General features: G+C 39.1%; 1 protein-coding gene across 13 annotated transcripts in view; it reads left to right on the top strand.

The window, feature by feature from the left end:
- Positions 1-19,313, top strand: part of INPP4B (inositol polyphosphate-4-phosphatase type II B) — a 737,042-nt gene that overhangs the window by 632,415 nt on the left and 85,314 nt on the right. For all 13 annotated transcript variants that reach the window (XM_067035581.1, XM_059066760.2, XM_067035588.1 and 10 more), the window contains 3 exons: positions 14,584-14,756; positions 16,076-16,199; positions 17,265-17,382. In XM_067035581.1, coding sequence (XP_066891682.1) covers positions 14,584-14,756; positions 16,076-16,199; positions 17,265-17,382 — 415 coding nt within the window. The remainder of the gene's footprint in view (positions 1-14,583; positions 14,757-16,075; positions 16,200-17,264; positions 17,383-19,313) is intronic.

Genomic DNA, 19,313 nt, shown 5'->3' with positions numbered 1-19,313 from the left:
TCTCTTTTCAAGTTGCAGATTTTTCTTTTTACACTGTATCAATTTAATAATGTTTTAAACCTGTAGTTTTGAAGGTTTTTTTGTTTGTTTTAGATCCAGGATTTGGCAGTGTATCTTACCTCATAAATTTTGGACTTACTACAAATAGTGCTGAGAGAAGTAAAACTTTCTCTACTGTTCTGAGCACAAATAATAGATTAACTGTTCCAAACTCCCATGGCTTTATATATTCATATATTTTCTTAATAAACAAGATTGTCCTTTTATTTTTTTGAACACTTAAACATACTTATAAGCATCTTCTGTATGTGCAGTACCACATGCTTTCACTTTCATAATAAATTGAGAACCCAACGATAAAACCAGTGAATTTAGAATCTTAGATTTTAATGTGCCCTTAAGGATTATGTAATTAAACCTCCTAAATTATGTTAAGACGCTTATCTGTAGTATCTGCCAATTTTCCCCTAGCCTGTGATACACATCTCCACTGATAGAAAACCTTTTTTTATGTCCTAAAATGGCATACTCCAGATGTTGATCTAAATATGTTTTCTTTAATTTTACCCACTAGCCCAGATCTAATCATTTGCAACAAACAGAACAAATTTACTTTCCTTTTTGCACATTATAGCCTAACATATCTGAAAGCAACCATCATGTTATTTTTTTGAATTGCCACTGTTTTGGTCATTTTTCAAAGGTTTAGCATCAAGTGCAGAGTAACACAGGAGGACCACTTCTCTACTTTTAGATACTATTCTATTATTGATATCTAAGTTTACATTTGCTATTTTGACAGTCATATCTTACTATTAACTTCACTGAAATCCATAAACCGTGCTAAATTGGACCTATCCTTCAGGCTTCTCAAAATTCAAGTAATATTTAAGCACCACTCTGTGCTAGACATTGTGAAATATTAGGAGCACGAGGAGATTAATACACAGTCTATCTCAATTCTCCTGAAGAGATTGGTGTCTAAACCCACAACAGTAATATAGTACACTTTTGAGTACATGCTAATAAATACCTGTTTCTTTCATCCATCATATCTACTGCCCTACTCAGGTTTATTTTATTCACATCTTGGAAACACTTCCTGTCCACTCACAGAAGTAACAGATAAAAATGATGGGAAAACAGAGATTAAATATATGTCCTTGAGGCATATTACTAAAAAGAATTGTATGCATTGAAATACACTTGTTAATCACTACTCTTTGGGGATGTGTGTTGACTCGGCTATGTATTGACCCATTTGTGTTATTGCATGGCCTGTATTTCTCTGTTTTTCTCACAGGTGTCATGAAATGCCCTGTGAAAGGCCAAATACCCTATGTCATTGAATATGTTTTTCTAATCTACCCAGCTGTAAGCCCTATCAAAAATGAGATGAAGTTCCTATGCCATAAGTTTCCCAAATGAGCCCATGCTGGCTTCAAGTCATCACTACTTCCTCATACAAAGGAGATAAACATCCCTGGAGATCACAGAATTAGTTCACGTACCACTGGTTAGTTTCATGTTCCTTGATTTTCACATTCTTCCCCAATTCATAATTTTCTTCTAACTTGCAGGCACATGCCTTGGGATCTGAGAATTTATTTTCCCCCCACATCTTTTACTTTATCACTGCCTGCCTCCAGTTAACACAATTGTCCGGTAACTACCAAGAAGTTATCAGTAATTTATCACCAATTATCCATGACTAGTGAATGCCAAAGATCAGTCGTCTGAAAAAACACCCCCCATACTCCAAATAGGGACAAATCCAAGGTTTTAGCAAATCACATATTTTAGCAAATCTTTTTTCTATCTTTATTTTTGGTTGGCCAGAGTAGCTATCTTCCTAATACACCTGAAATAATTAATGAATAGAACAATTATTCAGTTAACACAATTATATCTAAATATATCTAAAACAGTTCATGGCATTAAGTCTTATGGAAGAGACATACCAAATACATGTTAGTTGGAAGACAAAGAGGAAGATCCTTTCATTTAATTGATAGATATTATTTGAGCATCTATTCTATGCCAGGCACTGTATCTAGAAACACATTTAGTCATTGTCGTATTCTTGCAGTCTGGTGGGTGAGCAACTTGTATTTGAAAGGAGATACACAGAGATTTTTCCAAAGACAGCATCTACAAGATAAAGAAAGTGGAAGAGGAAGTATCCATTTGGGAGTCTTCAGCAGATAGATAGATGAAACTGGATAAAATGAAAAGAGAAAGAATGGGAAAAAATGAGCACAATCCCTAATACAGAGCCTTGGGGTGTGGAGATTGCCCTCAGCTGAGGAGTAGGAAGCACCAAGGGACGAAAATCAAATGCACCTTGGAGACCAAACGAGGGAAAAGAGAGGAAATAGTCACCTTAATAGTTAAAACTGGCTGCACTCGCATTTCTGTGACATGCACTTTGCTAAGCTTTCCATCCCTGCCTCCCTTCCAGGCAAAGTGATCCCTGATTGAATTTGTCAAAAAGAACTGGGTCTGCAGAATAACTGTTGGACAAGGAATGCTTAAATTTTAAGAGCAGTTTTGCATGTGTGTTTACTTGCCTTTATGTTTGCTCTTAATATCTTGATGAATGATTTCCCAGGTAGTCATAGCTAATGCTTCACTTGTTGGTTACATTTTCTCCTTATCTTACAAGGCCCTAAATTCCCAGACTCCCACTTGCCTCTTCAAGTGCTTTGCCATCTTTTTCATGTCACCCTACCTCAACCTTCCTGATCCAGCCACACTGGATTCTTTGAAGAGCTCACCTTGTGCTTTTCAATGCCAGGCTTTCAAAGGTTTGCCCATCTCTACTGTCCACAGGCTCAGTCTCCACATCTTCTGGGGCACCTTTTCTGATCTTTCAGACCGGAGCTGGTGTTACAAGTGGAGGACCACTTGCAAGTGCGCAGAATTCCTCAGTCAGCAGGACCTTTTGCTCTGGGTTTAATGCTCTATGGTCACCATCTTGCCTTTTTTAATAGTGTTAGCTTTGTGTTGTAAATAAATAATGGGCAAAGAAGGCTATGCCTGGGACTTGGAGACTTGGTTCATCTCCAGTTCTGTCTCCCTGGTTCTCCAGTGCCTGCCTAGCTTCCCCATCCTTGTCCCGTCCAGTGACCATCTCCCATTCCCACCCTCACCTGCTGAGGGACCAGGGCGTGAGTGCTGGAGAGTCAGGGTCAGTCTGGGTGCCTTTGAAGCTCTGCACACAAGCATCCCCATACCCAAAGGACTATGACATGAAAGAGTAAATAGAAATCACCGTGACGGGCCGAGAGAGATACCACTGAGGAAGAAAGAAAAAAAAGCTTGTTTACTGCTTTTTGAACAAAAGTCTCACAATTTTATTTTTCACTGGCTTCCTCACATGATGGAATCATGCTTTCTACAAAGGTTGTAAGTACAAAGGCCTACGGTCATCGTGCAGGTTAACATGAATGAGTCAGGTGAAACGGATGGACACTGGAGCAAACTAGGAAGAAAATGTCCCTACAAAGAGGGCCACCACTACAGCTCTAGCCAGTCATTCCCATGGGGGAATCTGGACCTAAAGTTATTTACCACATCTTCTGATTTTTCAGGTGACTCTGAATTTTTATATAAAATATCCCAATTTTTTAAAGGTTGATAATAGATTTTTTAAAATTATTACAATGTGAGGAAGGCCAAATAAAATACACTTGAGGGCCAAATGGAGCTGTTCATGGGCCACTAGTTTGCAGCCTCTGTATCTCTGATTTATTGGTAATGCTGTTTTAAATGTTATCTCCCCTACTAGTCTTGGCTCTGTGAGAAAATATGCCAAGTATTTTTTATTTGCTCTTGAATCTCCAGAGCCTAACATGATTCTTGGCAAGTAGAGTCCAATGCGTAGTCACCTTGATCTATAACTGCTACCAGACAAGAAATGCTTAGGTTTTCTTGGTATTATTGACTATCTTCAGTGTACGTGCATATTTATGCATACATGCTTGAAAATCATTATATCCTCGGAACTTCCTTAACATTCCTTAATATTCCTGGAGTCCATGAATTTCTACACCTGAATGTTTAGAATTCCATTGGGAAAGAAACATCAATGAATGAGGCTTTTTTAAACTCACAGGTCAGCAGGTGAGACAACTTTTAAAATACACTTACAAGTTAAAATTAAAACTTTGTAAAAAATAAAAGTTGACAGAGTTTTATTATAAACTTAGAATTCCAATAATAATTGTACCCTATGACATTGTTGAACATTTAGTCTTATCAGAAAATGAATGTTGTTTCCCTTAAAAATTGTGCTGTGAATTATGATGTAACAAAACAACACTTGACCCAGAGCCAAGATACTTGGCAAGTCCACAGTTTACTAATTTGGCTGCATGACCTTTGGCACATTGCTTAAATTATCTGGACCTCACTTTCTTTGTGGGTAAAATACAGATCATCTGCAAATTTTTAAGGTCTCTTCCAGTTCTGAAGTTTTAAGATAATAAAGATGTTACATTATTTTTAAAGTGATTTTTTTTTTTTTTTTTTTTTTTTTTTTTTGGTGGTATGCAGGCCTCTCACTGTTGTGGCCTCTCCCGTTGTGGAGCACAGGCTCTGGACGCCTAGGCTCAGCGGCCATGGCTCATGGGCCCAGCTGCTCCGTGGCATGTGGGATCTTCCCGGACCGGGGCACGAACCCGTGTCCCCTGCATCGGCAGGCGGATTCTCAACCACTGCGCCACCAGGGAAGCCCCTACAGTGACTTTTTTTTTCTTTCCTTTCAGTCATTCAACATATTTTAGTTGAGCATCTACTGTACAGGCACTATTCTAGACACTGGGATACAATAATGAACAAAACATACAAAACACCTGACATCCTGAAGTTTGTATTCTTTTTACGTCTCTCGACATAAAAAAGTAACATAAGAAATAAGGGCATCACCTAATATGTTAACAGTGGCAAATGCTTTGGAATAATATAGAGCGAAGTAAAAACGTTTTGGAATATTGTTGAAGTTTAGTAGTCAGTGCAAGCTTCACTGAGAAGTTGATGTTTGAACAAAGACACAAGGAGGTAAGAAAGTGAGCCATGTGGATACCTGGGGTAAGGATATTTGAGGCATTGAAAAAAAAAAAACAACTAATGCAAAAACCTTGAGGCATAACTATGCCTTCCGTGATCAGGAAACAGCAAAGAAGCTGGTTTGGTTTGAACAGAGAAAGTGAAGAGGAAAGAGTAGAAGATGAATTTAGAGGTAACTTGTGGGGGAAGGATTATGCAGGCTCTTTGTATTGACTTTGGCTATTACTCTGAGAAAATCAAGAGGTAATTGGAGGGTTTTGAGCAGAGGATTAACCTGATTTGACTTAGATTTTAACATCCAGGCTGTTATGTTGAGATTAGACTGTAGATGGAAAGAGTAGAACCAGGTATAGACCAGTTAGAATCCAATAGTTAGAATCCAATAGAATCCAATCCTAGAACATAATTCTCTAGGTGAGACATGATGGTGGCCTGGACTAATAAGAAAGCACAGTGGAGATGATGAAAGGTAGCTGGGCTCTGTACTTACTTTGAAGGTGGTGCCAACAGAGTTTTCTGATAGTTTGGATGGGAGATTGAGAAAAAAAGGGAGGAGTCCAGAATCACTGGACAATTTTTGGCCTGTGCAACTGGAAGGATGGGTGGCCATGGACTGGTTGGGGAGGACTCTGGATAGAACCAGTTTTGTGGTCAGGAACAGAAACATGTTCACTTTGAACATGTTAAGTTTACACGGAAATATCAAGTATGCAGTTAGATATAAAAATCTGAACTTCAGGAGAGAGGTTTAGATAAATGATCTAAATTTGGGAATTGCCACCATATAGATGGTACTTAAAGCCATGAAACTGAATAATGTCAGCAAAGAATTGAGTGTTCAGAGAACAGGGAAATGACCTACAGATTACAAATGGGGACAGCTCAATGTTAACAAGTCAGGAGCCAGCATCAAAGTTGGATAAGGAGTGGCCACTGGTTTAGAAGTGACCACCAAGCATGATATCCTGAAATCCAGGGTTAGAAAGTGTTCCATGAAGGAGTGACCAACATGCCCAATGCTGCTGGGAGGTCAAGTGAAATGACGACTGAGAAGTGACTGGTTTAGCAGCATGGAAGCCACTGGTGACACTGATGAGAGTAGCTTTACTTGAATAGATAGGGATTAAAGCCCCAGTGAAGAGAATTAAGAGGAAAAGGAAGAAAAGGAACTGGAGACAGCATGTATGGACAACTCTTTGAGGACTTACACTGTGAAAGGAAGCAGAAAAAATAGGGTGGAAGCTATAGCGTGAAGTAGGGTCAAGAGAGGGTTATTTTTTAAAGATGGGGAGATAACCGTGTGTGTGCTAACGAGAATGATCCAGTAACAAAGGAAATATTGATGATGTCAGAAGCAGGGGAGAGGATTGCTTGAGTGATACTCTTCAGCAGTGAGGGGGTGAGACCCGGTGTACAGATAGAGGAGCTGGTCTTACCTGTAGAACAAATAGTCATCCTCAGAAATAGGAGAGAAGGAAGAGCATAAGAAATAAGTGCTGATGAGTGGACAGACATTGGGTCACATGTCGAAATGACTTTATATTTGCTTCCATTTTTCTAAAGATATAGCTAACAATTTGGGGTGACTTAATATGTGCTAAAACTTGTTTTTAAGATACTGCCTTTATTATTTCACTCTTGCAACACTCATAGGAGTAATTCCACACATTGACTGGATGAAAAAGTAGAGAGTTGAAGTTACCTGTGCACTTTCATGCCAAGTCTAGTGGCAGCGCCTGGATTCCAACCCTGGTGGTCTGAGTTGAGAGCCTGTCCCCTCAACCACGATGCTGCACTGCTTCTGTTCTTTCCAGGAAGAAGCATCTCTAATCTTAACTCTGTACAGATAATTTTTTGCTATCACCCTTTGAACAAAATGTTAACTTTTATCAGACACAAATTAGCAGTATGATGAGATAACTTCATGAAAATCAATCCCATCGGTATCTCTTAAAAGTTTACTATGGAGGGCTTCCCTGGTGGCGCAATGGTTGTGAGTCCGCCTGCCGATGCAAGGGACATGGGTTCGTGCCCCGGTCTGGGAGGATCCCATATGTTGCGGAGCGGCTGGGCCCGTGAGCCATGGCCGCTGAGCCTGCAGTCCACAACGGAAGAGGCCACAACAGTGAGAGGCCCGCGTACCGCAAAAAAAAAAAAAAAAAAAAAAAAAGTTTACTATGGAATTGTACCTTATGCAGAAATTAAGAATTGCCAAGTATTCATAATTACAATTGAAATATTATTTAGTGTTCTTATAAATCTGATGATACTCACTCCCACAGAGAAACTGGGATAGGCAAAGAAAAAAGATTCATATATCCCATGTGGGAACTGTGGGGCATATAATTATGGAATAGAGTGAGAAATGGTACTGTTTATGTTATGTTTGGTTACTTGCCTACTTACTCAGCACTTATAAGTTGAATCTGTTTACATGAGGCTTTGTTGGATTTGTAGAAATAATTTTTAAAAGGATGCACTGTATTCCACTGGCCTTGAACTTTACTGGCCTTGAACTACTACACTCACCTAGTTTGCTGCAGGGTAGATATGTATCTCCCTTTCCCCTCTTGGTGCCTGTGCTCTAATCAGGCTTTCATCAACTCAATACCCACCACCCCTCTTTTCTCAATCTTAGATACTGGACAAAAGTTAAATGACAAGAGCTGACTGATGTAGATGTATTGGTGATTTTAGGTTGCTCGATGACCTATGACCTACGCACTTATTCTTAAAAGCTCAGCGTGTTTGTAGGTCAGAGTCCTGAGGTTACAGATTTTTTTAGACCAAAAGGCAAAAGAAGCTCAAGGAATGTGAATATGTGACTCTTCCCGGTCCAATGTAAACTCTGATTCAAAACTTTTGTGCTGCAACCAATGCAGAACTTGTTTGATTAATGGATTTAGTTCCTGGAAACTGTCTTAGCAGAATTTACTTAAGGCTTTCAACGTTGTGCTATGAAATGAGAAGTTTAAGCAGGATATCAGTTGATGCATTTCCTTTGCTGTTTTTCTAAGAGCAAGACTGGAAAGTTTTATGACATTGTTCTCAGACTGGCAGGACTTAAACAAATAAGGTTCCCTTGACATGAGAAAAGTTGCCTTTGTTCTCCTAGCAGTTTGTCGAGTTGAGCAGTCGACTCATTTCTCATACAACTGGAAGGTGCCAAGATCAGTCACTTACCTTGGATCATAGTTCACTGGACACTGCGAGGATAACATTTGAAGATACACGTTTGTCTTTTGTGTGAATACCCTTGGAGCCTTTAAGACTGCTCCTAATAGATGCAAAGGAAGGTACAACATTTATATGTGATCTTCCTCCCACGCTTATCATTAACCTTGCCCTACCTGATACCCATTATTTCCAGATTTGGCCTTGCTTCTTAGCTTTTGACTCTCTGCTCACCCAAACTCTGCACCTTCCTTTTTCTCTCCCCACCCCTACTTATCTCCCTATGCCTACCATGGTGACTGCCCACCTGGTCTTCCATTGGTTTTTCCTATGGCTTCAGTCTCGACACTTACTTCCCCTTTATTCCCGCCTTTTCTAAGTCCTTAAAGTCATCTCAGTCCCTTCCCCTCTCCCCTCCAGTCCCACTTCTAACCTCCTCCAGTTAGCTTATGGGTTCTGTATTTTAAGCTCCTTGATGGTAGGGGCCATGAGTTTTAATATTAGGATCAACCATAGGACCTCACATTGACGAGGCTCTATTTGTTTAACGAATAAGGATACAGTTGGCCCTCTGTATCTGCAGGTTCCTCATCCACAGTTGGTTGAATCCCAGATGTGGAACCCGTGGATGCGGAGGGGTGATGGTGGAACCCGTGGATGCGGAGGGGTGATGGTGGAGCCCGTGGATACGGAGGGGTGATGGTGGAACCCGTGGATACGGAGGGGTGATGGTGGAACCCGTGGATACGGAGGGGTGATGGTGGAACCCGTGGATATGGAGGGGTGATGGTGGAACCCGTGGATATGGAGGGGTGATGGTGGAACCCGTGGATATGGAGGGGTGATGGTGGAACCCGTGGATATGGAGGGGTGATGGTGGAAACCGTGGATGCGGAGGGATGATGGTGGAACCCGTGGATATGGAGGGGTGATGGTGGAACCCGTGGATACGGAGGGGTGATGGTGCTATGCCATTTTATAGAAGGGACTTGAGCATCCTTGGTTTTTGGTATTTGCAAGAGTTCCTGGAACCAATCCTCCATGGATACTGAAGGACGAATGTATTTCTCATGATGGCAGTGAAAAAAGAGGGGAAATTGATATAAGGAAGACAGGTTAGCATTTTTTAAAGAAAGATAAATACAGGTTTGTTTGTTTGTTTTTTAAATTCCTAGACCAGATTGTAAAGATGGGCAAGGAGTTAGGAAGACTTGGAGGCGGTCATTATGAGAGGCCAAGGAAGTCATTCTAGGCAGCCCAGCCTCAGCGGGTGCTTTTCTTTCCCTGATTACTCATCTGTTGTCTGGATTAGCCTCATTTCTGTGTCCTCTATCTCAGGGATACGGCTGATATTTGGAGGCCTCCTGTGGCCGGTGTCTAGAGTCTATGACCAAAGTTGGCCATGTGTAGTATACAAAGGAGTCCAGCTAGAAGGTATCTGGAGAGGAAGACTTATTAATAGTTAACCCCTCCGAGCGCTGATGTTCACATTGTAAAACTGTACCCAAAAGACAGAGGGGCACATAGGTAGCCATCTCTAGGTTGACGGAGGACATAGGCTCTTCAAAACCAACAAGGACTCTATGGGCAGGGATATGATATACCCGCTCCCAGCCCCCCACCTTGAACTCACTTCCAGTTCTATGCTACCTGAGGTTTGGGCATCCTATAAAAACCCTGTCAGCTGTGGGATGGGTCTCTGTTCCTCTCAGAACCTTGGAAATTTTATCACCCTCCTTAAAGGCCATTCTAATTGCTTGACTTCACAGTTCATCATCTTCTTAACTTAGGCGAATCCTAAGAGCCAGGCTCATTTCTTCTCTTATCTCCTTGCGTAAAGTTTAATGAGCATGCAAGCTGTGAGTTTTTCTTCCCGCCACCCCCATGTCTAAAAAGTGGTGATAACAAAAATAACAATGGCTACAAGCTTCCGTGAAGTTCATTATCTTAAATGAGAGAACGAGACCAAGCACCTGAGAAGAAAATGGCTCAGAAATTGGAAAGAAAGCATTATGCTCTGCTACCATTGGTTGGTATTTGGCTCTTTTATTTTTCTCCCGGGCAACCTAAGAGCCATTGAGCTCAGAGGACGTGAACACCCTGTGCAGGAAATAGATGGTGTGTGGAGGAGGTGGGGGGGTGCCCGGCAGTCGTTCTTTGAATCCTTCAGTGAATTCACTCGAATACGTTAGAGAAACGAGTAAAGGGCTGGAAAACAGGCTGTGCTTGGATGCCTTCCAGCACACTTCACAAAGCTCAGGAAAAGCTCAGCAAAGCCACATGCATTTTATGCTTTCCTGAGGAAAGACTCTGCTTCTTGGTCTCAGGGTTAAGGAGTTTCAGCAAGTTTTTATAGAGACACTAAAACATTCTCTTCATATTTTCCCCTGTCACTAAAAGGAGCCCAGGGGATAGAATCAACGATGTGGGCACTTCAGTGCCTGCTGGGCCAGTTAGCTTTTGTGAGAGGTGTAGGTGCGGTGGCTATATCGGTAGTGTGTGTGTGTGTGTGTGTGTGTGTGTGTGTGCGTGCGTGCGTGCGTGTAAAATCTCAGTTGAAACGTGAGGAAACTAAACTCAGAAGAGTGGATGTGTGCATTTCAAGATTTCTTCCTTGGACTAGAAAATGCAGAACGAACACCATCTTTATCCCTCCCAGGAAATGGTTTTCCCATCAGGACAAAATAAACCCCATGTACATTGTAAGTATGGAGAGACAGGAAGCTGAGAGGGATATGACAGTGGTCTCAGGACGGTCAGGGGCTACAGCTTTTTTTGTTGTCCCCAAAAGTATTTGTAAAGAGAAAACTAAAGCATTTCTTTTGCCTTTGTGAGAGTGATTTGGAATGCTCATTGGAGCAAAAAGGCTGTTTATGAACTGACTACTTTGGCCTGTCACACTCCATTGTGTTTATTTCAGAACCTGAGATTTACACTGAGTGAATATTTTATTTGGGCTCCGCGGCATGTGGCATGTGGCATGTGGGATGTGGGATCCTCCCGGACCGGGGCACGAACCCGCGTCCCCTGCATCGACAGGCGGACTCTCAACCACTGCGCCACCAGGGAAGCCCCTACTGAGTGAATATTAACAGGGAACAAAACCTGAAGCCATCACAATTTGCATTTATTTGCCAGTGAGGTTTTCCTTTATCTGCTGAACTTAAATTGCTTTTTTTCTAGGAAAAAAAAAATGTATTTTTAGCTTTCTCAAGTATGCTTCTTTTTTTTTTAAACATCTTTGAGTATAACTGTTTTACAATAGTGTGTTAGTTTCTCCTTTACAACAAAGTGAATCAGTTATACATATACATATGTTCCCATATCTCTTCCCTCTTGTGTCACCCTCCCTCCCACCCTCCCTATCCCACCCTCAAGTATGCTTCTTTATAGGAAGCTTATTACTATCTTTAAGCCATTCTACCTTGCTCACCAACTTGTAATTTTCTCATTCATCATTAATGTTTTCTTATGTTGTCATTTTCCTTAACTTTTAGCCATAAAAAGTATATATAATTATAATAAAGAGACACTGGAATATTGCTAGTGTCAGACAAATACCTAACAGCACTCCTAGATTTAGAATTTCAGTGTATTTATTTTTCCAGGTCCTCAGTTTTATTCTAGAAGGACTAGAAATCAGGTGATCTCTCTGTCTCTTTTTTAATATTGTAATTTCTGATTGAGTCAAATGGTTAAATAAGTGTGAAGATAGGTTTAGAAGTGAGTAAAGAAATTATCCTGATGCTAATGAAGAAATCTGTGAAGATTCCTCTTTTAAAGATCTTCAAGAAAACCATCAGCTATATTTAATTTGAGCTGTCACTTAGTATCTTCCAAGGAAAAAAATTAAGTTAATTTTTCATTTCCTAATAGAAAGAGCCTATTACACTTTTGGCCAGGTTATTGACCACTTGACACAGGAGAGTAGGATGCAAAGTGCCCATACAACACGTACCTGCTGTTTGGGAACTATGTAAATATATAAAAGAGTATATAAATCAGTTATCTGAATGGAGTAAGTGACCAAGTAGTTCTACTTCAGCCTGATAAAACAGCGCCACCTACTGCACCCAGGCTTTATTTTATGTTGGAGAATTCTTCAGTAGAAATTCATCTCTGCAGACCTCAGCACAAAACAAAATAGGTTTTCAGTCTGTTATCTTTTAAGATCTACATCTGGGTCAATTTATTGAGATATTTATTTTCTGTGTGTGTGTGTGTGTGCGTGTGTGCACATTCATATTGAGAACAATAATTAAATAAGAGAGTAGGAGAGAATGGGAGATAAAAGAATGTAAATATGAAAACAATAGGAATATCGAATATTCCTTCTTCGTGTCTACTGACGTGTCTTTTATTCTGAAAATAAGTCTAATGTACCTCCGTTTGCCCTTTTTACAGCTACTAATGACATAAAAATCAATAGTCACCGAATGCGTGTTTCACTTGAACCATGGTTCAAATCTCATCCTAGGCTGCCCACAGTGATTCCTTTTATTAAATGATTACAGATTTAATAGGCCTTCATTGAATTCCCCTTTCTCTAGTGTTTTTTTTTATTCCTATCATAACACTTAATTCTACAATATTTTAAAATAAGAACTCCTAATATTCCTAATGTATTTTGCATTATAGCATCACATAAGCATTTATATGGAATATTAACAGGAGCATGTCTTTTTATTGAGTTGGGACCATTAATTGTCCTTTCACTCATTTTGGTTTATTTCATCTAATCTATTTCACCACAACATAAAATAAGTAAGTGACAATAGATATGGTACAATAGTGATTACAGTTCTTTTCATCACTACCTATAACTCTTTCAAGGTTTTAACTGATTATTGACCTTTCACATCATTCACTTTTGTAAACTGAGAAGGTCATACCATTTTAGGTCTTGATTCATAATTAATTTTTCAACATTCACTCATTTCTTTTAAATCATATTTATATTTTTCCCACTACAGTTAATTTATTTATATATTAATGGAATAGCATACAGTCTGGAATTTATAATGTTTGACATTTGTCAGGGGTTTGATTTCCAAATAAACTGAAATAGAATATAACTTGTTTCTATTTCACACACCAAAGTCATAATTATATAATTGAAACATGTTAAATTTCTAGACATACAAAAAGCACAGATGGTTTCAATTTTGTATCCTGATTTGAAGGAAAGCTATTCGAATTCCAAATATTGTCAAAAACTTGATTTTCTCTTACATGTCTATATCTTAAAAGACTTTTGTTATATTTATTATAACTTTACTCATTCAATTAAAAACTGAATATCTGCTATGCTAGCTTCTGGAAATTCAGTTTTTAAAGCAGAAATTTCTCATCCTCAGTGAGCTCCCTTTCTTGCAGAACAGCATGGATTGCTCTAGAACAGTAAGAGCAAGGAGCTGTAATGCAAACTTTTAGTAAACAGGGATGGGGGGAGGAGGGGATTAAGGGGAAAATCAAGAAGACTTACTGGAAGAGAGAAACCCTGAGTTGAGTCTGCAGAGAAGATACAGTGTTTGTCAGGAAGATATGTAGGGGGAAGGTGCTCCAGGATTGGAGATAGGATTTGCAAAGACACTGAGATGAGAGAGAACAGGTTTGGGGAAATCCGTGTTGTTCAGCTCACCTAGGACTCAAGGCTGCAAGTGAAAAAGTTCTGAGAGATGAGACTGAACACATAGGCAGAGGTCAGATAATGCAGGGTCTGTCATGCTTTGGGACTTTGTTCTGAATGTTTTGGTGTGTTTAAAATAGTTTAAGTTAAGGAAGTGAAAGAGTGAGTGATGGGATTCAAACTGATTAGAAAGCCCCCTCTATCAACTCTGTTGAGAAAGGATTCGAGTAGAGTATGACTGGAGGAAGAGGGGTCAGTTATGGAGCGGAATAGAAAGTGGTCCGAAGGAGATAGATAAATGATGGTGGGAGAGGGCAAGGGGGAAGATGAGTGTTTGATGGCTTACTATGGTGGTAGAACTGATTTAATGACCCAGTAAATGTGGAGACTGTAGAAGAAGTCCAGGAAATTGTTTCCCGCATAGGAAGAGTTTGGTGGCACCATCCACTAAGATACAGGCAATGCACAGATTAGAGATGAGTAGAGAAGAGAAGTCTTCTACTATAGATGAGTTACATACACCCAAGTGGGTGGCTGGTAATAGACACCTGGAGTTCAGAGGAGAGATTGGAATCAGAGATCTTTAAATCTAATCTTTGTGACTCCTTAATAATGTGTAGAACTTCACTGAAAAAATAAATAAATTGGTTCTATCTTCCAAGACCTTCCTTCATCTATCCTGCTGTTCTTATGCCCCATCCACCCCGCAGAGGACTGGTATGAACAGTTGTATCCCCTCATCCTGACCCTGAAGGACTGCATGGGAGAAGTGGTGAATCGAGCCAAGCAGTCCCTGACGTTCGTGCTCCTTCAGGAGCTTGCCTACAGCCTTCCCCAGTGTTTGATGCTGACGCTAAGAAGAGACGTCGTCTTCAGCCAAGCAGTAGGTGCCTCTTGATCTTGTGAGCCCAGCACAGTGATGGGTTGTCAAATAGTATCCTTGGGTGAAGATAGACGTCTTTTTTTGACAGTTTTCTTTTTTTTTAATCTTTTTATTTTATATTGGCATATAGTTGATTAACAATGTTGTGATAGTTTCAGGTGTACAGCAAAGTGATTCAGTTATATGTACATATATATCTATTCTTTTGCAAATTCTTTTCCCATTGAGGTTGTTACATAATTTTGAGCAGAGTTTCCTGTGCTATACCATAGGTCCTTTGGCAATTTTCTTTTTAAAGGGATTCTTTTCTTAAAGTTTAGTACCCAGTTTTTCTTACTCATAATAAATACAAGCCGAATGGAAACAGTGTCTGAGACCTGAAGTATTTATTTCAGCAAAGAGGTGGCCAAGTCTCTGAAATGTCCGTGCTGTTTCACAGGGCAAAGAGTCTGTGAAGGAAAGGGTCCCCCATCCTGTCCTCATATTATGCCCAGGGCTCTCCACACCGTGCACAGTGCAGATGGCAGCCAGGACTGGCAAAAGGGATCTGTTTGCAACCCCTTATTTATACAGCTCTCTCATGAATCCCAGGACAGGACTTCATAATGATCTCGTTTTTGGTGTTTATAAAATAAGTTCACCAGGCCATAGTCTTGAATGGGAGGTTTGACAGGACCACCTCCTTTGCCTGCACCCAACCCCAGCCCATGACATCAAGGTTGGCCTCCATCACAATGGCTGTGCTCCTTCTCCCCTCCTGCCTCCACCACCATGATTGAGTTGTATAGACAGACACGTGGAAGGACAGAGACAGAAACCTCTCCTTCTAAACCTTCCAGACAAAGGGAATGTTTTACCCAAAATATCTCTTGTCCCCCCATTTCATGCATGACCCAGTAGCAAACGGAGCTAAGTGTCAGGCATTATACTCTGCCTTATACACATTTCTCCATTGTGTCCTTTCAATGACTCTGCAAAATGAGAACTATTATCTCTATTTTCCGTGTGTAAAAGATAAGAACAGAAAGATTTGGAAGTCTTAAATAACTTTTTATGGTTTTACTGCTTAGAAATGGGGGGGACAGGATTTGCAGATTCCGAGTCCATGGTCTTTCCCATTTCACAATGCTGCCTTCCCCAAGCCATACTAGAGTAAACGCAGTCAACGGAGTTCAAAATGGATGTATAAATAGCTATAATTTTGTTACATATGCTTGAAAATTTCTAATTATGTCTGTGATGTCTCAAAGACATATATTTTTAAATTAAAGTTTGCTGACCCAGTAATTTCTTCAATTTTTTTATTTTTTTATTTTTAGCTTGCTGGATTGGTCTGTGGTTTTATCATCAAATTGCACACAAGTTTGTATGACCCTGGCTTTCTTGAGCAGCTTCACACGGTGGGATTGATAGTACAATATGAAGGACTTCTAAGTACATATAGTAAGTATTGCTTTAGTCCATGTTAAAATAACATTCCTATTCATAAAGATATGTGATCCATAGATTCTTCAGTTAAATATAAAAATGAGTAGTAAACCTTTCTTGCATCAAGCATTAGAGAAAGAATATAATTTTTAGTTCTTTGTATTCATTTTCCTTGTCACTGTGCTTTTACTCTCATTATGTTTTGAAAATGGAATTATAGATTATTTCACAGAGGAGTCCTGAGCAGCCATCTGGCTTTTTAAATAAAGGCTTTTGCCAACCTAGTTTCAATGACTGGATTTTTCAAGTCCCAACTCTGTAATGTCTAGAGCTGCCCTGTTCAATACATAGGTTGGTGTGGCAATTAAGCACGTGAAATGTATCTAGTCCAAATCAATAACTACTCAACGTGCACACCAGGTTTCAAAGACTAGTGAAAAAAGAGTTTTATATTAATAATTAATGAATAATCATAGTATATTGATTTACAGCTGAAATGTTATTTTGGAACTATCAGGCTCAAGGAAAACAGATTATTAAAGTTAATTTCACCTTTAAAAATTTTACTCTTTACAAAGATGATTACCAGGAAATTTAAAATTATATATGTGGCTCACGTTATATTTCTGTTGTGCAGGACTGATCTAGAATCTTATTTATTTACCTCCTTCTGAGGTTTTATTTGTCAGTGTATTAAGATATAAAACTGGCATGAGCTTGGTTCAGTGACCTTCAATTCAGCCATCTCTATTATTTCTAGAAATCAAATGTCAGTCCTGCCAAGGGAAAGAGATCTGCATGATACTTCGTGCCATAAAAGAATTAAAACTTCTCTCTAACCTTCCAGCAAAGGCATTCCTCTTTCCTTCCCTCAAAGGGTATGTGGACAGCTGGAGTCTAAATGGTTCTTGTTTCACTGATGAAAACCTTCAGACTCAGGAAAACGTATTGAGAATGGATTCACTGCCTCCAGAAACTCATTCACCAAACTGTTAGAACAAATTCCAGCAGGGAGGTGGAATACAAAGTGACTTTCTTCAAATAGTATGTTTGTAACTAGGCTCCTTTGCCCTTGTTTAGGTGAGGAAATTGGAATGCTGGAGGACATGGCCGTTGGTATTTCAGATTTGAAGAAAGTCGCTTTTAAAATAACTGAAGCCACATCCAATGATGTCTTGCCAGTTATAACAGGAAGGCGGTAAGTGGTGTTCATTTCCTAAGACCAAGCTTTGTTTGATACTTTTAATTAACCGCTGACAAAGGAGCCAAGGAGAATTAAGGTTTGGTTTGGAAATGTTTCTTTTGTTCTCTTTTCCTTTTGGGTGAAAAATAAATGTAGGTGACATGACAGGGGAAGATCTTGAAAAACTCATAAAAGTCTCATGAATATTTGTAAATCGTACTATAGTGAGGTAAGTAGGGTAAGGCTCCCCTATGAAATATGAGAAATTCAAAATAATAGCAGGCATGAGAAAAACATTTTTATCCTTATTACTATCTAATCTAAAGCTCTGGATGTTTTTACTTTTGCTGGAATCATTTGGTTAATAGTGTCATAATTCTTGAGATGACTTGGTATTAAATTATTGGTATTAAAAGCAGCAACATTTTAGAAAAGGTATGTTCCTATGTCAGGGGCACATACCACCATTTTTCTTAATTATTTTTGACAATTCACTGCCAGACTAAGATTTCTGAGAATGGTTTTAAATAAATAGTTTTGAAGGTCAGTGTATAATGGGCAAAATATTAGAAATAATTAAGAAAAATGATGGTATGTAGAATAGACCTCTAATAGAAGAATTACATCCTATAGGCAAATTATTTTAATCAGAAGTCCTCCAAATTTTAACCATTCTGGCATTAACACTTTAAAGTGCTGCATGAGGATATTTGAAATTTGAAACAGTCTCAGATCACAGTGAAAAAACATGAATTTACTAAAGAGAGAGCCCTTTTCATGCTAGAGGGAGATGGAGAAGAGACTTAAGTATAAAAGTTCACACTAAACTTGTTTTCTTATCTATAGTAAACATATAATTACTTAACATTTTGTGTGAAGGATGCCTAGAAACACATGATTGAATGAAAGGTAACTGTTTCTTATACATAAAGAAAAAAATACATCCTCGTAAAACTAAATATTTCATCTGTAGACTAATGCTTAATTTGCCATTCATTGGAAGAAAGAGGAATAAAATTGCTCATACACACACCTAGAAAATAGTACCACTTTGTATTACTGTGAAGATTATTACAAAAAGTGGAAAACTGATACTTTTATCACAATTTATAAGGGAAGCTTACCAGGCCATTTGATATAGACAGAGTACAGATGCTTTTTCTGAGGGAGTTCTTTAGGCTGTATCTAAATTCAAAAGCTATCATACAGTTGGGAGTGAGACTTCTGGAGTAGCCAAGTGAGCAACTTGGAAAATCCTCTTTCCAGAAAGCAACATTACCATTGGATATAATTTTCTAAAACAACCAGCTTACGACTAAGGACTTAATTTGCACACACACAAATTTAGAAGTAATTATTCATGAAAAATTACTGAATATTGGATAAGTCAGTTGGAGTGTGTGGTGTTTTTGCCAAAAGTTGCTCCTATCACCCCCAGCTCTGTCAGCACAGTTTCACTAGGGTGGAGCAGGCCATGAAAACCAAGTCTGCTACCAGAGGGGGTTGACTTGATTTGCACCAGAGAAGAGAAAAAAGCACACTCCTGAAAACTTGTTAGAAACAGTGGTGATTGGATAACAATTCCATTCACAATAGCATCAAAAGTAATAACTACATCAGACTAAATTTAGCAAAGCTTTCTAACAGTTGTACACAGAACACATAAAATAAGCTTAGAGAAATTAATAAGATCCAGTAAATGGAAAGACAGTACATGTTCACAGATTAGAATGCTCAATATTGTTTAGATGGCAATTCTCCACGAATTGATCTATAGATTCAATGCAATCACCGTCTAAAGCTTGGCAGAAATTGGCAAGCTAAACCTAAAATTTATATGAAACTGCAAAGGATCCAGAATACCAAAAAACAATTCTATGTAAGGAGAACAAAGTTGGAGAATTTTACTTATTGATTTAAAAAGTTAATAGAAAACTACAATAATC

The sequence above is a fragment of the Kogia breviceps genome, chromosome 6, assembly GCF_026419965.1.
Source record: "Kogia breviceps isolate mKogBre1 chromosome 6, mKogBre1 haplotype 1, whole genome shotgun sequence".
Taxonomy (NCBI): Eukaryota; Metazoa; Chordata; class Mammalia; order Artiodactyla; family Physeteridae; genus Kogia; species Kogia breviceps.
Note: the sequence above shows the minus strand (reverse complement) of the source record. Positions and strands in the feature narration are given on the sequence as shown.